The sequence below is a fragment of the Muntiacus reevesi genome, chromosome 4, assembly GCF_963930625.1.
Source record: "Muntiacus reevesi chromosome 4, mMunRee1.1, whole genome shotgun sequence".
Lineage (NCBI taxonomy): Eukaryota > Metazoa > Chordata > Mammalia > Artiodactyla > Cervidae > Muntiacus > Muntiacus reevesi.
This window is the reverse complement of record NC_089252.1, coordinates 39,256,002-39,277,275: the sequence shown is the minus strand read 5'-3', so window position 1 is coordinate 39,277,275 and position 21,274 is coordinate 39,256,002. Positions and strand designations below refer to the sequence as shown.

At 44.6% G+C, this 21,274-nt stretch overlaps 1 protein-coding gene across 3 annotated transcripts in view; it reads right to left on the bottom strand.

Annotated features, from left to right (window-relative positions):
* Positions 1-21,274, bottom strand: part of MTCL1 (microtubule crosslinking factor 1) — a 115,723-nt gene that overhangs the window by 81,096 nt on the left and 13,353 nt on the right. For all 3 annotated transcript variants that reach the window (XM_065932559.1, XM_065932561.1, XM_065932560.1), the window contains exon 3: positions 20,777-20,935. In XM_065932559.1, the coding sequence (XP_065788631.1) occupies positions 20,777-20,935 (159 nt within the window). The remainder of the gene's footprint in view (positions 1-20,776; positions 20,936-21,274) is intronic.

The window sequence follows — 21,274 nt, the reverse complement described above, 5'->3', positions numbered from 1 at the left end:
AAAATAACAGCAGAACAGATCCAACTCTGAGTGCAATCACAATAACTCTAAGAGGAACAAACTAAGATAAACAAGGATTACCTCTCACACACACTCAGCCTTCAACTGCTTAAAACATGACACAGAGAAGTTGAAAACAAAAAAAGCAGAAAAATTAAACCAGCAAAAAAATGCTTCAAAAAAGCTGATGTAGTGAAATGTCCTATAGATATCAATTCCAAAACAATCAACTTCACCTTTTTCTCAAGTGCACACGGAACCTTCTCCAGAATAGATCACATCCTGGGCCATAAATCTGGTCTTGGAAAATTCAAAAAAATTGACATCATTCCAGTCATCTTTTCTGACCACAGTGCAGTAAGATTAGATCTCAATTACAGGAAAAAAATTGTTAAAAATTCCAACATATGGAGGCTAAATAACACGCTTCTGAATAACCAACAAATCATAGAAGAAATCAAAAAAGAAATCAAAGTATGTATAGAAATAAATGAAAATGAAAACACAACAACCCAAAACCTATGGGACACTGTAAAAGCAGTGCTAAGGGGAAGGTTCATAGCATTACAGGCACACATCAAGAAACAAGAAAAAAGCCAAATAAATAACCTAACTCTACACCTAAAGCAACTAGAGAAGGAAGAAATGAAGAACCCCAGGGTTAGCAGAAGGAAAGAAATCTTAAAAATTAGGGCAGAAATAAATGCGAAAGAAACTAAAGAGACCATAGCAAAAATCAACAAAGCTAAAAGCTGGTTTTTTGAAAAAATAAACAAAATTGACAAACCATTAGCAAGACTCATTAAGAAACAAAGAGAGAAGAACCAAATTAACAAAATAAGAAATGAAAAGGGTGAGATCACAACAGACAACACTGAAATCCAAAGGATCATAAGAGACTACTACCAGCAGCTCTATGCCAATAAAATGGACAACTTGGATGAAATGGACAAATTCTTAGAAAAGTATAACTTTCCAAAACTGAACCAGGAAGAAATAGAAGATCTTAACAGAGTCATCACAAGCAAGGAAATCGAAACTGTAATCAGAAATCTTCCAGCAAACAAAAGCCCAGGACCAGATGGCTTCACAGCTGAATTCTACCAAAAATTTAGAGAAGAGCTAACACCTATCTTACTCAAACTCTTCCAGAAAATTGCAGAAGAAGGTAAACTTCCAAACTCATTCTATGAGGCCACCATCACCCTAATTCCAAAACCAGACAAAGATGCCACAAAAAAAGAAAACTACAGGCCAATATCACTGATGAACATAGATGCAAAAATCCTTAACAAAATTCTAGCAAACAGAATCCAACAACATATTAAAAAAATCATACACCATGACCAAGTGGGCTTTATCCCAGGAATGCAAGGATTCTTTAATATCCGCAAATCAATCAACGTAATACACCACATTAACAAATTGAAAGATAAAAACCATATGATTATCTCAATAGATGCAGAGAAAGCCTTTGACAAAATTCAACACTCATTTATGATTAAAACTCTCCAGAAAGCAGGAATAGAAGGAACATACCTCAACATAATAAAAGCTATATATGACAAACCCACAGCAAGCATCACCCTCAATGGTGAAAAATTGAAAGCATTTCCTCTGAAATCAGGAACAAGACAAGGATGCCCACTCTCACCACTACTATTCAACATAGTGTTGGAAGTTTTGGCCACAGCAATCAGAGCAGAAAAAGACATAAAAGGAATCCAGATAGGAAAAGAAGAAGTGAAACTCTCGCTGTTTGCAGATGACATGATCCTCTACATAGAAAACCCTAAAGACTCTTCCAGAAAATTATTAGAGCTAATCAATGAATATAGTAAAGTTGCAGGATATAAAATTAACACACAGAAATCCCTTGCATTCCTATACACTAACAATGAAAAAAAAAACAGAAAGAGGAATTAAGGAAACAATACCATTCACCATTGCAACAAAAAGAATAAAATACTTAGGAGTATATCTACCTAAAGAAACAAAAGACCTATACATAGAAAACTATAAAACACTGATGAAAGAAATCAAAGAGGACACAAACAGATGGAGAAACATACCGTGCTCATGGATTGGAAGAATCAATATTATCAAAATGGCTATTCTACCCAAAGCAATCTATAGATTCAATGCAATCCCTATCAAGTTACCAACGGTATTTTTCACAGAACTAGAACAAATAATTTCACAATTTGTATGGAAATACAAAAAACCTCGAATAGCCAAAGTAATCTTGAGAAAGAAGAATGGAACTGGAGGAATCAACCTGCCTGACTTCAGACTCTACTACAAAGCCACAGTCATCAAGACAGTATGGTACTGGCACAAAGACAGAAATATAGATCAATGGAATAGAATAGAAAGCCCAGAGATAAATCCATGAACATATGGACACCTCATCTTTGACAAAGGAGGCAAGGATATACAATGGAAAAAAGACAATCTCTTTAACAAGTGGTGCTGGGAAAACTGGTCAACCACTTGTAAAAGAATGAAACTAGAACACTTTCTAACACCATACACAAAAATAAACTCAAAATGGATTAAAGATCTAAATGTAAGACCAGAAACTATAAAACTCCTAGAGGAGAACATAGGCAAAACACTCTCTGACATAAATCACAGCAAGATCTTCTATGACCCACCTCCCAGAATATTGGAAATAAAAGCAAAAATAAACAAATGGGACCTAATGAAAATTAAAAGCTTTTGCACAACAAAGGAAACTGTAAGTAAGGTGAAAAGACAGCCCTCAGATTGGGAGAAAATAATAACAAATGAGGAAACAGACAAAGGATTAATCTCAAAAATATACAAGCAACTCCTGAAGCTCAATTCCAGAAAAATAAACGACCCAATCAAAAAATGGGCCAAAGAACTAAACAGACATTTCTCCAAAGAAGACATACAGATGGCTAACAAACACATGAAAAGATGCTCAACATCACTCATCATCAGAGAAATGCAAATCAAAACCACAATGAGGTACCATTACACGCCAGTCAGGATGGCTGCTATCCAAAAGTCTACAAGCAATAAATGCTGGAGAGGGTGTGGAGAAAAGGGAACCCTCTTGCACTGTTGGTGGGAATGCAAACTAGTACAGCCACTATGGAAAACCAACGGTATTTTTCACAGAACTAGAACAAATAATTTCACAATTTGTATGGAAATACAAAAAACCTCGAATAGCCAAAGTAATCTTGAGAAAGAAGAATGGAACTGGAGGAATCAACCTGCCTGACTTCAGACTCTACTACAAAGCCACAGTCATCAAGACAGTATGGTACTGGCACAAAGACAGAAATATAGATCAATGGAATAGAATAGAAAGCCCAGAGATAAATCCACGAACATATGGACACCTCATCTTTGACAAAGGAGGCAAGGATATACAATGGAAAAAAGACAATCTCTTTAACAAGTGGTGCTGGGAAAACTGGTCAACCACTTGTAAAAGAATGAAACTAGAACACTTTCTAACACCATACACAAAAATAAACTCAAAATGGATTAAAGATCTAAATGTAAGACCAGAAACTATAAAACTCCTAGAGGAGAACATAGGCAAAACACTCTCTGACATAAATCACAGCAAGATCTTCTATGACCCACCTCCCAGAATATTGGAAATAAAAGCAAAAATAAACAAATGGGACCCAATGAAAATTAAAAGCTTTTGCACAACAAAGGAAACTGTAAGTAAGGTGAAAAGACAGCCCTCAGATTGGGAGAAAATAATAACAAATGAGGAAACAGACAAAGGATTAATCTCAAAAATATACAAGCAACTCCTGAAGCTCAATTCCAGAAAAATAAACGACCCAATCAAAAAATGGGCCAAAGAACTAAACAGACATTTCTCCAAAGAAGACATACAGATGGCTAACAAACACATGAAAAGATGCTCAACATCACTCATCATCAGAGAAATGCAAATCAAAACCACAATGAGGTACCATTACACGCCAGTCAGGATGGCTGCTATCCAAAAGTCTACAAGCAATAAATGCTGGAGAGGGTGTGGAGAAAAGGGAACCTTCTTACACTGTTGGTGGGAATGCAAACTAGTACAGCCACTATGGAAAACAGTGTGGAGATTTCTTAAAAAACTGGAAATAGAACTGCCATATGACCCAGCAATACCACTTCTAGGCATACACACTGAGGAATCCAGATCTGAAAGAGACACATGCACCCCAATGTTCATTGCAGCACTGTTTATAATAGCCAGGACATGGAAGCAACCTAGATGCCCATCAGCAGATGAATGGATAAGGAAGCTGTGGTACATATACACCATGGAATATTACTCAGCCGTTAAAAGGAATTCATTTGAATCAGTTCTAATGAGATGGATGAAACTGGAGCCCATTATACAGAGTGAAGTAAGCCAGAAAGATAAAGAACATTACAGTATACTAACACATATATACGGAATTTAGATAGATGGTGGCGATAACCCTATATGCAAAACAGAAAAAGAGACACAGAAGTACAGAACAGACTTTTGAACTCTGGGGGAGAACGTGAGGGTGGGATGTTTTGAAAGAACAGCATGTATATTATCTATGGTGAAACGGACCACCAGCCCAGGTGGGATACATGAGTCAGGTGCTCGGGCCTGGTGTACTGGGAGGACCCTGAGGAGTCGGGTGGGGAGGGAGGTGGGAGGGGGGAACGGGATGGGGAATACTTGTAACTATATGGCTGATTCATGTCAATGTATGACAAAACCCACTGAAATGTTGTAAAGTGATTGGCCTCCAACTAATAAAATAATATTTAAAAAAAAAAAAAAAAAAAAAAAAAGAAAAAAGCTGATGTAGCAAAATCAGTACAACATGATACTAACAGCAGCATCAGACTACATTGTAATATAAGGCAAAAGCATTAACAGGGATAATGCGTTTAATAATAGAACCACCGGGACTCCCCTGGTGGTCCAGGGGTTAAGAATCTGCCTTCCAATGCAGGGGATGTAGTTTAATCCCTAGTCAGGGCACTAAGATCCCATGTGCCCTGGGACAACTGAAGCTTCGTGCTCTAGAATCCATGGGCCACATGGAGGAGCCCACAGAGCCAGCCTACGACAACCATGAAATTTTATGCACCCCACATTGAAGTAGCAAACACTTTCCCAAACCAAATTCACTTCATTCTGCTGAAATGGTCCCCCAAAGCAAGAGACAAGAAAAGTCAGCCCATTGGTCAGACCAGCCCACTGGTGGGACATACCATGGCCTTGAGTGAGTTTATTATTTTTAAAAAATCATTATTTTAATTACAGAAATGAGATGATTTGGGGGAGTTAAAAGTGAACAGAAGGTGGTCTGGCAGGTAAGAATCCACCTGCCAATTCAGGAGACGTGGGTTCGATCCCTGATCCAGGAAGATTCTACACACCATGGGGCAACTAAGCCTGTGCACCACAGCTAGTGAAGTCCATGCACCTAAAACAAGAGTCCGTGCCCTGAAACAAGAGAAGCCACTGCAATGAGAAGCCCGTGCACTGCAACCAGTGAGTAGCCCCTGCCCAATGCAATCAGAGAAAGCCCGCATGCAGCAACAAAGACCCAGTGCAGCCAAAAATAAATTTTTAAAAATATATGCTGATAAATAAAAGTGAACAAGAAGGTCACGTGCTATTCAAGAGTGACAAAAGAAATCATGGATCTAGATTTCATTCAAAAAACATGGACGGACTAGACCCATAGAATAAATTAGAATTCGCCAACTGTGGGAAAAATCAGCTCTTTTATGTTTTCACCTGATTGATTCCCATTTGTTTAATGTAAAAATCATAGTTTTATATACACTCAATTCAGGAGTGCCCTTTTCTCCTCCCTCCTTTTTTTTTTTTTTTTGGCTGTGCCACACAGCATGTGGGATCCTAGTTCCCTGACCAGGGATTGAACTCATGCTCCCTGTACTGGACCACCAGGAAAGTCTCAAGAATGTCCTTTTACTGACACTGTGTTCAGTTGATTAAAACAAAGTCCCAGTGCTCAGGTGAATGGCTTCAAAGGCCCAGGAGAGGCTCAGAGGCCCCCAGGAGGACAGGAGAGGCTGACCACATGGCCACCCTGCCCTCTAATGCGGGTTCCCGTCCCACTGGTCACCTGGGATAGTAGAGTCATGCATAAACAACACAATCCACAACAGCCAGAAGTGTGCGCACTGCAGGTGAGCAAAGGGGGCAAGGACAGGCAAGGGGAAAGGAAATTAAAGGGGCAAAGAGGGGTGGAGTGAGTGTGATGAGGGGTAGGACCCAGTGAACCTGAGACAGATGAAGGCCCCTGTCGTGGGAAGGCTAGAATCTGGCCTCTGATGTGTTTCAGGAAAACTATCATTAGTGGCCAGGAAGCCACACAGTCACGGCCCTTGATGACTGCTATGGTCATAAATTCACACCCGAGGCAGGGCACCGACTCGCCCCCGAGGGCAGTTACCTGGCTGCTCATTCGTCTGGGGCCTCCGCTTTGATGGGAAGCAGTGGGTCCAAGGCCTCGTCTTCCCCAAACGCCTGTCCTGCAAACTCTGACTTCACCCCTCATTAACCCGAGCCACCCTCAGCATCAGTCCTGGGTGGGAACTACTTAGCTATGTTTATGGAGCTTCTCTAGACACCATCCTCTCACGGCGGTGACTGTGCCTGATCTGAAAGCACAAGCAAGTTTCACAAAACACAGATGCCAGAGAAATGGAGCAAAACAAATCCCTCAGACGCCTGGGTCCCACCTGCAGAGGTTCCAATGTAATGGGCCAGGGGGTGCCCCAGGCATCGGGATTCGTAAGCACCCCCTGGAGAGTCTACCAGGAGGCTGGAACAGCATCACTGGCTCGAGGGCTTGGTCCTCCACATGCATTTATATGATCCCTTTCACCACCTGATAAAAGCCGGGGAGCAGGGTGCACCTTATCCCCTGCTCTGGGCACTGCTGGTCTCTAACCCTCCTGCAAAGAAAGACCCAAACATCTCCCCCTATTTCACAGGGCACCTTGGAGATGTGCTGCAAGAGGCCGAGAGCAGGGGCGAATGTGCAGTGTCTGCGGTCTACCCGCCTTGTCGCCAGCCCGTCCCTGGGGAAATCTAATGATGAGTCAAGCTCAGACAGTGCTGGGGAGACAGAGGAATGAGATGTGAGATAGGAGACAAGGAGCTTTCCGAACGTATCAGAATCACCTGCGCAGCCCGTCACGATCACATCACACACACACACTCCCTTGAGAGGAAGAACCGGACTCTCGTCAAGGTCGGGGTCTTGGGGACAGCATGACACACCCTCCGGATCAGCTCGTATGCTTCCCTCCGAAGCTCCAGGGTCCGGGGCAGTGGAAGGACAGGGAGACGTCCAGCCAGCCTGTGCATCTGGTGTCTCTTCAAGCCAGTGGACCTCAACTAGGGGTGACCTACTCCCCACCCCAAGGACACTTGGCTTTGCCCATAGATACAAGCACAAATGGGGGCCGGCACTGCATCCAGTGGGCAGAGGCCAGAGATGCTGTTACACGTCCAACAGGGCACGGGATGGTCCCCAAGACACCACTGAGTTGAGGCCAACGACCCTCCTGAGCAGACCACAATCTCGGCACACACTGTAATAGACGATGGGAGGTTATGTGGCACCTGGGCCCCTCACTCAGTGACCCTGTGAGTAACCTGGTTTAAAATAAATCCAAACAAATCCAAAAACCCTACACCAGAGAACCCCTGGAAACGAGACTCTCCCAGGGACACTTTGAAGTTGAAAAGGAAGTGAGCGGCCCGACCATGGACTCAGCTGGCCAGAAGGAAGGTGTCTGTTTCAGAGGGGTTCCTAAGGCTCCTCCAGGAGAACTGTGTAAAGCCCTCCATCATTAAAATGTTTGAAACACACGCATTAGAACAAAACAGACAGGCATGTCTTGCATAAAATCATATCATCTTTAAGCTATCTTGTTTCCTAGGATTCACAGGAAGTAATAAAATGGAGGATTTTTTGGAAGTGACTTTGTTTCACTCAAGGAAGAGAATTGTTGCTAATCCCCGAGAATAAGCACAGAGGATGGAACCTCCACAAGCCTCCTCGCAGCCCCCCTCCCAGTGCCTCGTGCATCAGCCCTGTGGGGGTGCCTGGTGCCCCAATGTCCCATCATTTCCCCCTCCCGTTCCCAGCCCTGCTTAGATTTCAAGAGACCTCCAGCCCAAGAGAAGAGGCCATGTGTGATGGGCGGATCACCGACTGGGGGCTCCTTGAGGTCCTCAGGGTGAGATCAGTCACACAAGTGCAGGCCTGATGAGCAAGCATGGTCTTGCCTGGGCGCCCGGCTCCTGTCTGCATTCACAGACAGACAGCATCTGTACCCACGTGCCAGCCATCTGATGAGTGCTCCCACGTTTTGGACATTCCCTCATCCCGGCCATCCTGCTGTGGGTCACAGGAGAGAGCATCTGCGATGCTGGGGAAAAATCAGAACTGAGCCTCCCACACAAGTCTTCTCTCTGCACAAAAACTGACCAACCCGAGGGGAAGCGCCCTAGAGGCTCAGGCCTCCCACTCCTTTCTCAGAGGCTCATCCTAAGTCAGAGATTCAAACCCTGGCGATCAACTGGCTCAACAGGAAGACACTCTGCACAGATGCGTAAATACACATATAACTTGGCGCCTTCTCAATGCTGAATAATTTCTGACAACTAAAGGGAAAAAAATGAAAGTGGCTTCTTTGGCTCATAATCACACCACTCAACACTTCATGGTTCTCACTTGAGTTAGAGAAATGCCAAGAAAGTGTACTTGAGAAACAACCACACCAACCAGTCAGCATCCTCTAAGTATTTCTGCTTCTCTGACTCTCGATTCCTCATTTGAGGATAAAAGTTACCCCAGTCATACAATGTCACTAACAACACATATGGCATATGAATTTGACAGACCCCCCCATCAAATGTAAATTTTAAAGAGAGAAATATTTGTTATCTATTCCTCTAGCACCTTGTGGCTCAGATGATATAGAATCTGCCTGCAATGCAGGAGACCTGGCTTCTATCCCTGGGCTGGGAAGATCCCCTGGAGAAGGAAATGGCAACCTACTCCAGTATTCTTGCCTGGGAAATCTCATGGACATAGGAACCTGGCAGGCTACAGTATAGGGGGCCACAAAGAGTCGGACACAACTGAGCAACGAAAACTTTTACACTTTTTCATTCCCATAGCACAAGCTGGATGCACTTAACCGCCTAGAGGCATTAAAATTATCCAGAAATATGTGCTCTCGCTACATTTGCATTATTTAAGAAAAATGTGAATGGTGTCCATTTCACTGAAATTCACAAACTCCCTTCATCTACAGCAAGTGACAGGCAGACAGCTGCCCTCCAAGTTCTGAAAGACTCCCACGTGCCAGGAAATCTGTGCTGAGGGCAGAGGAGGGGCAGGGGTCTTACCTCTCTGGGGGAGTGAGCGTGGCCTGACGCTGATGGCCGCTCACACAGCATCACTGCTTCTCACATACCGCAGTCTGGAAGGCCACCTGAATGCCCACAGGGACACAGGAAACAGGCTGAGAGGAGGCCCTGCTCACAGGGACAATGTGTGTGGCACAACCATGGGGAGGGACGGACCCCTGAGCCTGGCTCAAGGTCCCTCATCACTGACCCAACAGGCGATCAGACGGCCCGCGGTCATCGTCCAAGTACTTGACCTCGAGTGGAACCACAGGTCTATATTCACTGCCCTGAGGTGCTCATCTACAGTCAGAAATTCCTTGCCAAGGGAATTTAAGACTGTTCTAGCATTTTCTCAAGGAAAAGATAAAGGTGATAAAGCCGTCACTCACTCAACAAATATTTAGTGGGTGCTTGACAAGGGCAAGGACATGCAGACACACATATATATTCAATAAATCAGAAATGCCATGGAGGGATCCTGCAAGACTCTCAAACTGCTGGTTGGAGGAGTGGACACCCACCAAGAAGGCACTTTCAAGATCTATAGGCTCAGTGGTCAAGGCTGTGTGGACAGAGATCAAGGGAATAGCACCACATCCAGAAATAGACCTACACACGTATGTCCCCTGATTTCTGACAAAGGTACAAAAGTAATTCATCAGAGCAAAGACAGCCTTTCCAAGAAATGGTGCCAAAAAAATGGAGGCTCATAGACCAAAAAAAAAAGAAAGAAAAAAAAGAACCTTGACCCGAGTCTCACACCTTATACAAAAAAGAACTCAAAATGGACACCATGGATTAAAATGTAAAACGTAACACTTTCAGGAAAAAAAAAAAAAAAAAAAAACCCACAAGGAGAAAATATTCAGAATCCAGGGCTAAGCAAAGAGCTCTGGAATTGATACCATAAAAGGAAATATTTATAAATTGAACTTCATAAAAATTAAAAACACTTGCCCTGGGGAAGACCCTGCTGAAAGGAAGAAAGACAAATGGCAGAGTGGGAGAAAATATTTGTAAACCATATAGCCAACCAAGGGCTAGTATCTAGAACTCTCAAAACTCAACAGTTTAAAAAAAAAAAAAATCACACACAGTAGAATAACCAAGCAAATCTAATTAGAAAAAGGGCAAAAACTATGAAGATAAAGAGGACATACAGATGGCAAATATGACATGAAAAGATACCAATGTCATTAGCCACTAGGGAAATGCACATTAAAACCACAATGATATATTACCTATGAGAATGGACAAAATAAAACAGTGACAATGCCAAATACTGATGAGGATGCAGAACAAGGGAGCACTCCTGCACCCCTGGTGAGAACTTCAAGTGGTGCAACCACTTTGGAAAATAGCAAAACAGCTGGGAAAGTTCTTTAAAAAAACAAAAACAAACAAAATATGCAACTCCTGTATGGCCCAGGAACCAAGCAACTGTATTCATACAGCCCCGAACTGGAAACAACCCAGATGTCCTTCAACTAGTGACTGGTTAAGCCCCTGTGATGCATGGTTACCGTGGACCACCCCGCAGCTATACAAAGGCACAGACCATGGATGTGTACACCATCTGGGTGATCTCTAGAGGCTGATGCTGAGCGAAAAAGCTAATCCTCAGAGGTTACATGCTGTGTGTCTCCATTCATGTCATAGTCTTGAAATGACAAAACTATGGAAACAGAGACCCAGCCATGGGTGCCAGTGATGTGTGACGGGGGCAGGGACAGGAGGGAAAGTGGGCGTGGTCGTGGAGAGAAGTGGGCGTGGCCATAGAGGAAAGTAGGTGTGGCCATAAAAGGTCCACATGAGGGACCCCAATGGTCAGGAAACCTGAAACCATCTGTAGCTTGATTGCATCAACCTGACACCCTAGTTTCAAGATCATACCAGAGTCTGAACTGGATAAAGGATACATGGGACCTTGCTGAATTATTTCTTACAAACTGCAGGAGAATCTGCAAGGGCCTCAAGAAAGAGTTCAGAGAAAGGGTGCTGGGAAGGCTTCATGGAGGAGGTGGCACTTCTGGGAGGATCTTCAAGGCGGGGCCCCATGTCACTAGTAAAGGCGAGACTTAGGTACAGCCTGGAGGGGTGCAGGGGGAGGGGCGTGCCCTCTCTCGTCAAAGGTGAACTCTGCCCTCCTTCTTCCTATAATTTTCTCAGCAGAGAAGCAGCACAATGGATACTTCAAGAAGCAGAAATTCACTTCATAGAGAAGATTACGAGTCAGAAAAAGACATGGATGCCCTTCCTCGTGGAGCCCTGCTCCTCCAGCGGCTGCCCCAATGGCACCCCGGCCTTTGGGCTTCACAGAGCTTCCTTCCAGGGCATACCTGGCCACCAGCCTCTTCCTTGCACATACATAGTGAAGGAGGTGGCCAGGTTCCAGCTAAGGTCCAGAGGACAGAGGAGAGAAGAAGGCTGCTGGGTCAGAGGCCTGGGTCAGTCCGACCTGGCCAGGAGTGCGGTGAGGGGGTCACTGACTTTCACTTGTCTCATAGAAAACAGGCAATGTAATTCCCGTCCTGATTTCCACAGGAAATCGCTCCACAGCTGGGCCCAGGGACCGGCACAGCCCCCAACAGGCCCTCACCCAGCCTTTCCAGCAACAGTGAATCAGCCATTAGCACTATTTATGGTTGTTTAACTGCACACACACCCCCTTTCTCCCCAGACACCAAAACGGTGCCATTTACAGCTGAAGCCTTCAAAGCGCCTCCTGCCAAAGCTCCGTGCGTCTGCTGCTGCTGCTGACCCTCTGGCCCCGGACTCTGTGTCCCCCGCCTGGGGCCCGCGCCCTTGTTGATGGGGCTCTGGGGTGCGGGCGGGACACAGGAAGGCTGTTTCCCAGATCCCTGTGCAGACACTGTACGCACACGCACACACACACACATATGCCCCAACCCTAACCCACACACGCACCACAGGCTCTTCTCAGGTCTCACATTTGGGAAGAAGACCTAACCAGACAACCTGATTCACTCTGCTCCTCTCTCTCATCCCATTTCACCTCATTATTAAGGTAGCAGGCACATAACCGGGGTCACTCAGGACACCAGACTGCTCTCCCTGTCCTGCTCTTTAGCTTATTATCCACTCCCCGAACTCAGCAAAGGACAGCAGGTGCTGTGTGTTCCCTGAGACATCCACACAGCCTGCTCCTCTCCTCCCGTCCACTGCTGACCGACCAGGGCTGAGGCCTGAGCGACGCCACGGAGGCTGATGACAACCCGGCCAGGGTCTGGGTGGCACCCTGGCACGAGGACTCTGCCCAGAGATGCTTCACACAGCCTCACCCACACACATCTTTTCCTTACAAGGGGGACCGTGAACTCTGAAACTACAGACAATGCTATTTCATTAAAGCGTACCATGAGAGCAATAAAACCATTTATTATGTTCGCACACCTTTGTTTCCGACTTTATGGCTGCCTGAGTTTATTATGACACACAGAAAAGTCCTCACCCCTTGGTGAGAAAAAACGAGGAAGACCATCACAGTCCATTCGGGCTGCTCTGACAATCACCAAAACCGGGGGGAGGATCTTGGAGAATAGACGTTACTTCTTACAGTCCTGGAGGCTGAGAGATCTAAGATCCAGGTGCTGCCAGGTTCGATTCTGATGGGGACCCACTTCCTGATTCATAAGACAGTCGGGTCCCCTTGTGTCCTCACATGATGGACAGGAGAGGGCCCCTGGACGAAGTCCCTCTGATGAGGACTCTGATCCTTGGAAAGTGGGTGGGGCTCCGCTCTCATAACCCAGTCACCTCCTGAAGGCTCCACCTCCTCATAGCATCGGATTGGAGATCAGGATTTAACATGAGTCTGGGGGTGACATAGGCACATTCAGCCTACAGCAGACACCCCAAGAGAAGGCAGTGAGGAGGAGGCAAGACGTGGAGAAGCTATTGCTGAGGAGAGGTTCTGAGGTCAGCAGGGGTTGGGGAGCCACAGAAAGAGGCAGGGATGCAAGTGATGGGTCATGAGACGGAGGACACAAGGGGTCGTTCTGGGGCCCCAGGGCTGCAACCCGGGCGCTTCCGCTGAACCCGAAGGGTCACATCCTGTTTTGGCAACACTGCACAGGGAGCGATCATGAGCCCTACCCCCCAGTAAACAGCTCAGAATGTTGGAGAAAATGTAACGAGCAAACATTTTTGCACAGCTGAACTCACACACACAAAGAAGATTCCCCAGTGTCCACAACGCTCAAGGGATAACCAGAGCATGAGCACAGGGTGTGTATTAAGGGAGGAGGAGGGGAGGCTGAGAGTTACCAGAAATAGGCCAGGGGCATGAGAAGAGGCTTTGATCAACGCGCCCAAGCAACCCACGGCAGAGACGCACCCTTCCTGAAAGGAAACTAAAAATCACCCGGGGATGGGGACAGTAAGCTTCTGCTCAAGACACTGGATGGTGGGGGGGGGGGGGGGGAATCTCCTTTGAAATATGAACATACCCTAGGTCTATGCAACACGCAAGTTCAATGTTCAACTGACACGCCCATTTGGCACACAGACCCATGAGGCCAAAATTAAGGGTTGTATTTGGACCAGTGACACCACCAAGGCCTCCAAAAAAGATCGACGTCAAAACTCACTAGGAGGACATGTCAACAAACTTCACGGAATTCCCACTCAGAAGGGCTCATGATCCACTATAAGAGTCACCAGATCTAAACTGAATACTTAGTAACACCAAGAGCTCAAGACAAACAGAGCAAACGGGAAGAGACTATGACTTTAAAATGTTTAAGGATTTAAAGCAAGAACTATGTGTATGTGTGTGCTCAGTCGTGTCTGACTCTTTGCGATCCCATGGACTGTAGCCTGGTAGGCTCCTCTGTCCATGAAATTTTCCAGGCAAGAATACTGGAGTGGGTTGCTATTTCCTTCTTCAGGGGATCTTCCTGACCCAGGGATTGAACTCGCATCTCCCACATCTCCTGCATTGCAGGTGAATTCTTTACCACTGACCCACCTGGAAGTCCAAGAATTATGAGATTACGAGAAAAAGATAATATATGAAAAAGATCAAGCTTTTTTAAACCTCTGGAATGTAAACTCACTGAAATGAAAAGTTAGTGGATGAATAAAACTAATTATTATGCAAAAAAGAGAATTAATCTGGATAAGAAATGAAGAAATTATCCAGAATGTACCATACAGAGATAAAAATGCCTTAAAAAACTATAGGTGGGTAAGATGGAGGCTGGATTAAGATTGGCCATCGTAAGAAAGTCCCGCAAAGATGAACAGGAAGGAATTTTAGAAAAAAACACAGAGAATGGGAAAGAAACATGACTCAAAGAGACAGTTTCATCATAGAACACTATTCAGAGAGTGAGAATTTTTCAGATTTTGTGAAAGCCACACAGACTGACAAAGAATGTTGAGCAAAATAAATCAAGATACATCTGATTCAAACTGCAGAATACCAAACACAGAGAGAATAGCAAAAAGTAACCAGGAAGAAAAGACAGGTTATCTACCAAAATGAGAATATCTGACAGCAGATCTCTTAATAGCAAAATAGAGTCAAAAGATAATAAAAATATTATCTTCAAAGTGTTAGAATTCTATACCCAATTAAATAGCTTTCAAGACTGAGTATGAAATAAAAGCATATTAGACAATATCATTTACTGAAAAAGGAATGACTAAATGATATATTAATAGATCAATGAGAAGGAAACTGAATTTAGAAGTAAGGAGCAACACTCAAGAAGCAATGACAGCAAGTTGGAAAATGTCCAAATGAATCTAAATAACAGCATGAGTTATTAGTCAACTTGGGTGGGAGCTGATTTTAAAAAGATGAAACCAGAATGGTACTAGATAACAATTGTATGAAAGATAGGAGTTGACTGGAGTTGAAGCTTTCTAAGATGCTTGTATTATTCAGGAAAAGAATATGGATAGTGATTAGTTTGGGATATTAAGACAAACATGCATGTTAAAAATATAAGTATCATCAAAAGAGTAATATAATGTATGGTTTCCTAACCAAGAGAGAGAACATGAGAATTGCAAATTTAATTACAGATAAATCAATATGAAAAATAGAAAAAAAGATGGTGAGCAGCCGTTCCCTGCACCGCCACCACTCAGGCTTCCCTAGTCCGTCCCTGCCCTCCAACCCCTGAGAGCAGCTGGGATGGAGTCCCCTGGGTCTTCCCTACCCCTCCCCTTTCTTTCTGCTCACTGTTGTTGCAGCTGGCTGTAATGCTTTTTAATAAAAATGTTTTTAAAAAGAGAAAAAAAATAGAAAAAAGAAAAGGCATGGAAGATAGCATAAAATACAATGACAGAAATAAGTTCAAACACATTAATAGCCACAAAACATGTAACTGGATTAAATTCACAAGTTTTGAAAACAGAGATTCCCAGATTCCAGTTTTTAAAAGGTAGCTATAGTCCATTCACAAAAAATACATCTAAAACATAGTGGTGCAAAATAATAGAAGAGAATCACCAAAAAGTCTGTATGAGGCAAATACTAACTAAAAGAAATTTGGCATGGATGATAAAAGCAGACAAAGCAGGCTTAACAGGAAAAAGCAAGACATTAGAATAAAGAGGTCATTATGAAAGGATAAAGGGAACAATTCATTACCAAATAAAGGTGCTAAATCTTTATGAATTCATATTCAAAATCAATAAAGTTTGACAGAATATAAGAAAATTTAAATGTAAAATTATAATGGGTGATTTTAATATATCTTTATCCTAAAGAGATATTTAACAGACAAAACTATAAAGTATATAGAAAATTTGAACAACACAATTAACAAGTGATCTGATACACATTTTTTCCCCAAATTGTGGCAATCTAGTAATGGATTTGAACTGACAAACATCATTAAAAAAAATAGAACAGAACTGAAAATACTAGAATACATCCCATATGGCAAAAAAATAAGCATTACTTTGTAAAAACTTTTGACCTGTATACTGAGTGATGACATAAAATGTCCTTTCTGCTCTAAGTATCGTTCAAGTTGGAAAGTCTTCAATCTAATGGATTCAACGTCTTCATCCCAAATCGGAGCATACATATTCCTCTCAAGCACTCATAAAACAGTTACAAGGACTTCCCTGGTGGCTCAGTGGATAGGAGTCTGCCTACCGAGGCAGGGAACACGGGTTCAATCCCTGATCCGGGAAGATTCAACACGCTGCAGAACAACTGAGCCCATGGGCCACAGCTACTGAGCCCACCGGCCCTAGCGCTGGCGCTCCACAACAGGAGAAGCCACTGCGATGAGAAGTTTGTGCACCTCAACAAAGAAAAGCCCCCACTCACTGCAGCTAGAGAAAGCCCAGGCACAGCAGCAAAGACCCCGTGCAACTAAAACAGACTAATTTCAAAACAGGAAGTTATAAAATCTGATCATTTATTTGGCACAAAGGAGTCTCAGCCAAACCCAGAGAATCAAAATCATATCCTGAATAGTGATGGAGGATGTCCCACAAGAGCGATCTGACAGCTAGTTGGTTCCCTGTGGCTCCATCCACCAGCCCTAGTTCCCTGTTAGGATCCAGAACTTGCCCCTCTCTCTCTTGAAAGTGCCGATTAACTGGCCAGTTATTATTTGTGTCTAGCGTGTATTTAGGAAACTTTCTGGTAGAAAGAAATACAGTGAAAGCACTTGGGCGATCTTTATGAAGCTGAAAGTCAACTAAGGTTAACCGTTTCAACCTCTTTGAGATATTCCACCAGAGAGAGACTACTAGAAGAAATGTACCCAAAAGGGGGGGGGGGGTCAAAAAATTAGAGTTTTACAGAAGTGAAGGGGTATATGGGAGTTTGGGTGTATGGACATGATGTGAACAGCACAGGAAATCAGCAAGCTGGCTGACCAGAAGGGACAATTCCAGAGGGTTAATCCTGCCAGCCCTCTTTAAGCATCTCATCTATCCATGGAGAAAGTGACACAGCTCTAGGAGTTCGAGGCCCAGAGGGCATGTCTCTTCTCATCCTCCTCAACTGCCTTTCAGTTCTCTGCAGGGTTTAGTGCCTTGGGGTGGGAAACCGGGATTGACCAGGCAGGAAAGGACCTGTGTCCTGCTAAAGGGCTAGACAACTGGGGCCAAGGCAAGTGTGTCTGTTTAAGCCATGCTCAAACTGTCGGACTGGGGGGATACAGAAGGTAAAACATAAAAAGGGGCAGTTGGAAGTGCTGCATCCCTCAATGTGGTGACCGGAGTGTCAGCCCTCAAAATATTCATTGGAGAGATGGGTGAAAGGACAGATAGAAGACAGTCACAAAGTTTAACTGAGGTTAAAATGAACTGCTTTAAAGTGTACAGTCCAAAAAATAAATAAATAAAGTGTACAGTCCAGTGGCCTTTGGTACATTCACAATGTTGTGCAAACCACCTCTACCCAGTTCCAAAACTTTGTCATCGCCCAAGAGGAAACCCAAGGCAGTCTCCCTCCTCCCCAGCCCTAATCTGTTGTCTATGGATTTACCTATCTGAACGTTTCTGATAAATGTACTCGTACAACACCTGGCTTCTTTCACTTGGTATAATTTTGAGGTTCAACTCCGTAGCATGTACCAATGAGAAAGAACTAGTAAGACCGAGAACTCGGAGCGGCAGGCTACTGAGAGTGGGGAGCAGGAAGGGTAAAGATAACTGCCAGCCACTAAGCCTGGGAGACTTAAAGGACAGTGGCACCTTAACACAGCTGGGAAGACAAGAGCGTGGTGCAGGAGGGGGCAAAAGGGACAAGTCTGTTCCTGGACAGAGTGCGTTTGCAGAGCGAGGAGACACCCACTCTGGAGGAGTCCCCCAGATGCTGAAAGCATGGTCTGCAGAGACATGCCGCAGCCTCAGAGCCGAGGGGAGCAGACATCCGCCGTCTCACCGTCCTCCGAGGCAGGGGCACAGACACATCCGCACCCAGGCCTGTGGTGGAGACGCACAAACCGCCCTGGACCTTCTCAGAATGTGGTTCATTTACCAGCCCTCAGGGGTGAACGATCACCAGTATCCTCCCTCTAGAGTGAAACCCACGGCTAAGTCCGTTCTGGCTTTAGTACAAAGGAGCCATTCACGGAGACCCCGGCTCGAATGTTCCGATAAGCATCTCTGGCCTCACCTCTGAATCGGTGCACCCTGCTGCATCCAGAACGGCCCACCAGCCCCCGACCCTCCTCAGATTCTCAGTTTCGTGACTCCTTGAGCACTTCAGTGTCAGAATGCAGCCCCACCAGTCTGACTGCCACTCTGCAGGTAAGAGCACAGTGATTGTGTTCCAGTGGAGGGACCCCTCTGAGTAATTTTAAGCCGTAAAGAAAGGGAGGCGCTGACTCCCCATCCCCTCCTCACGACCAGCCTGAGCCTCCAACATCAATGGTCATTCCTCTCCCCCAGAGAGCTATTTGTGACTTGATGTCAGGTCCTTCACAAATCCATTTCAGTTGGGGATGAAGAATCCCTGCCTGCTTTAAATACACATACTGACTTATGTATATAATTTATATATTTATACACAAACATTGCTATTGTTTAGTCACTAAGTCGTGTCTGACTCTCTTGCAACACCTGGACTGTAGCCCACGAGGCTCCTCTGTCCACGGGATTCTCCAGGCAAGAATACTGGAGTGGGTTGCCGTTTCTTCCTCCAGCAGATTTTCCCGACCCGGGGATTGAACCTGCATCTCCTATATTGGCAGGCAGATTCTTTATCACTGAGCGACTAGGGAAGTCCATACATAAAACATACATGCGTATAAAACTTACAAAATATATTTCAGAGTTGTCTTTTGTACCCTCAAGGTCAGGCTCAAACTGGAAATCTCGGGAAAAGAAACCATTACAGCCTGCCTCCTAGCAAACTCAGACCAAAGGGAAAAGAGGGAAAAAAGTTATTAGGATGCATAAGTGTAGAGGGGAGTGGTCACAGCCAGAGGAGGGTCATCAACCAGGACAGAACCTTCCAGGCTCCCCATCTCCTCCTCTGTGAAGATCTCACCTGCATCCTGCACTCACCCAGAAAGTCCCCAACAACCCTTGGGATCCAGGCCCTTGTGGGCACCCCCACGGTGACCCAGACAGACAGAACCTGGCCCATAGAGCCCAAGTCCCTCGAGGCCATTCGCGAAGGGGAACAGTGACAAGACAAAGAAATAGAACATGCAGTGTTTTCATGGAAGTGGCAACATACACAGAATTTACACAAATCCATAACATGTTGGCTCGGTAAACACCTTGAAGGCAGGGCATCTGCCTCCCCAGGGCCCAGTCCAGGGTCTGAGTGACATGTGGGTGGAGCAGTAGATGGCTTAGCGGCTGAATCATGAAGTGAATCCAAAGGAACCATGAAGTGCTAAGTGTTGGCATGTAATATTCTGGGTTTTTAGCCATCATCTCAAACCATTTGTACCTTCATCAATATGCAGGATATTTTCCAAGAGGACATTCAGCTTTAATCTTATACTGGATGTCAACAACAAAATGAGATTTGCATTACTGTTGCAAATGAAAAAAAAAAAGTATCCATTGTCTAGACCTCTCTGCTAGAACACATTCACTCCCTAAAATGTAAAAGAAATCTATATTTAAATCATATTGGCTGCATAACAGACACAGGCAGCACACGCCCACATCTGTTGACACAGATAATGGACAAGCATAACATATTTTCCAGCTCATTGGAAGAGAAGGCTCTCGAGAAAAAAGAGACTGCCTAATTTTGTATTCTAGTAATAATACACCCCGCATGGACCCATAAAGGGAACAGCCAGCTCATTGGAATGGAAATTATAAAAAAATAGCTTGAGACCAGGGTTCAACAAGCCTTTTCCGTAAAGGGTCAGAGAGCAGATATTTCAGGCTTTACAAGCAACACAGCCTCTATCACATCATCTTTGCTTTTTCAGGTTTGTTTTGTACTTTTTCCCCAAGTCTATGAAAAATGTAAAAGCCATCCTTAGTTTCCAGGCCATACAAACAGTAGCTGGCCGTCCTCTGCCTTAAACCACGAGTAAGACCAGGACACTTGGAAGCCACAGAGCAACTGAGTTCACATGCCCCAACTACCGAGCCGGAGCTCTCGAGCCTGCATGCTGAAACTACTGAAATTTGCTGGCCTGGAGCCTGTGCTCAGCAATGAGAGAAGCCACTGCAGTGAGAAGCCCGTGTACTTCAACTAGAGAATAGCCCCTGCTCGCCACAACTAGAGAAAGCCCACGCGCAGCAATGAAGACCCAGTGCAACCAAAATAAAAATACATTAATTAAATTAAAAAAAAAAAAATAGGACACTTGGGAGTCCCATGTTCACAAGGGGCAAGCCCCCATCCACCTGACTCACCTCCTTCAGTCTCTCCAGCTCGTTCTGCAGGGCCTGCTTGGATATCTCCACTTCGATCATCTGCTGTCGAAGAGTTTCATTCTCGTCTTCCGCTTTAGCTCTCTTTTCCTCCACGGTTTCAAGTTCATGGTGCAATCGGACCGACACGTCTTTGGCCACCTGCATCAACCCACAGACACAGTCATCTGATGGGAAGCCTTCTGTGTGCTAAGGGCACCTCCAAACCACTTCAGAGGCAGAATCACTAAGGAATATTGTGCTGTACCAAAAAGCAAAGATCCTGGCAATATTAACAAGCCTGCATTTCAAGGAAGGGGTATTAGTTTAAAACATGAAATCCACATTAAGGGGAAGTATGACTTTCATCTGGATTAAAAGGCCACTTTGCCACAGCCCTGCTCCTTCTGGAATATTGCTTAGAATGCCAAGTCTTCCCAGGAGCACATGCTTTAAATGATCAATTAAAAATGATCTCTGGACTTGCCTGGTGGTCCACTT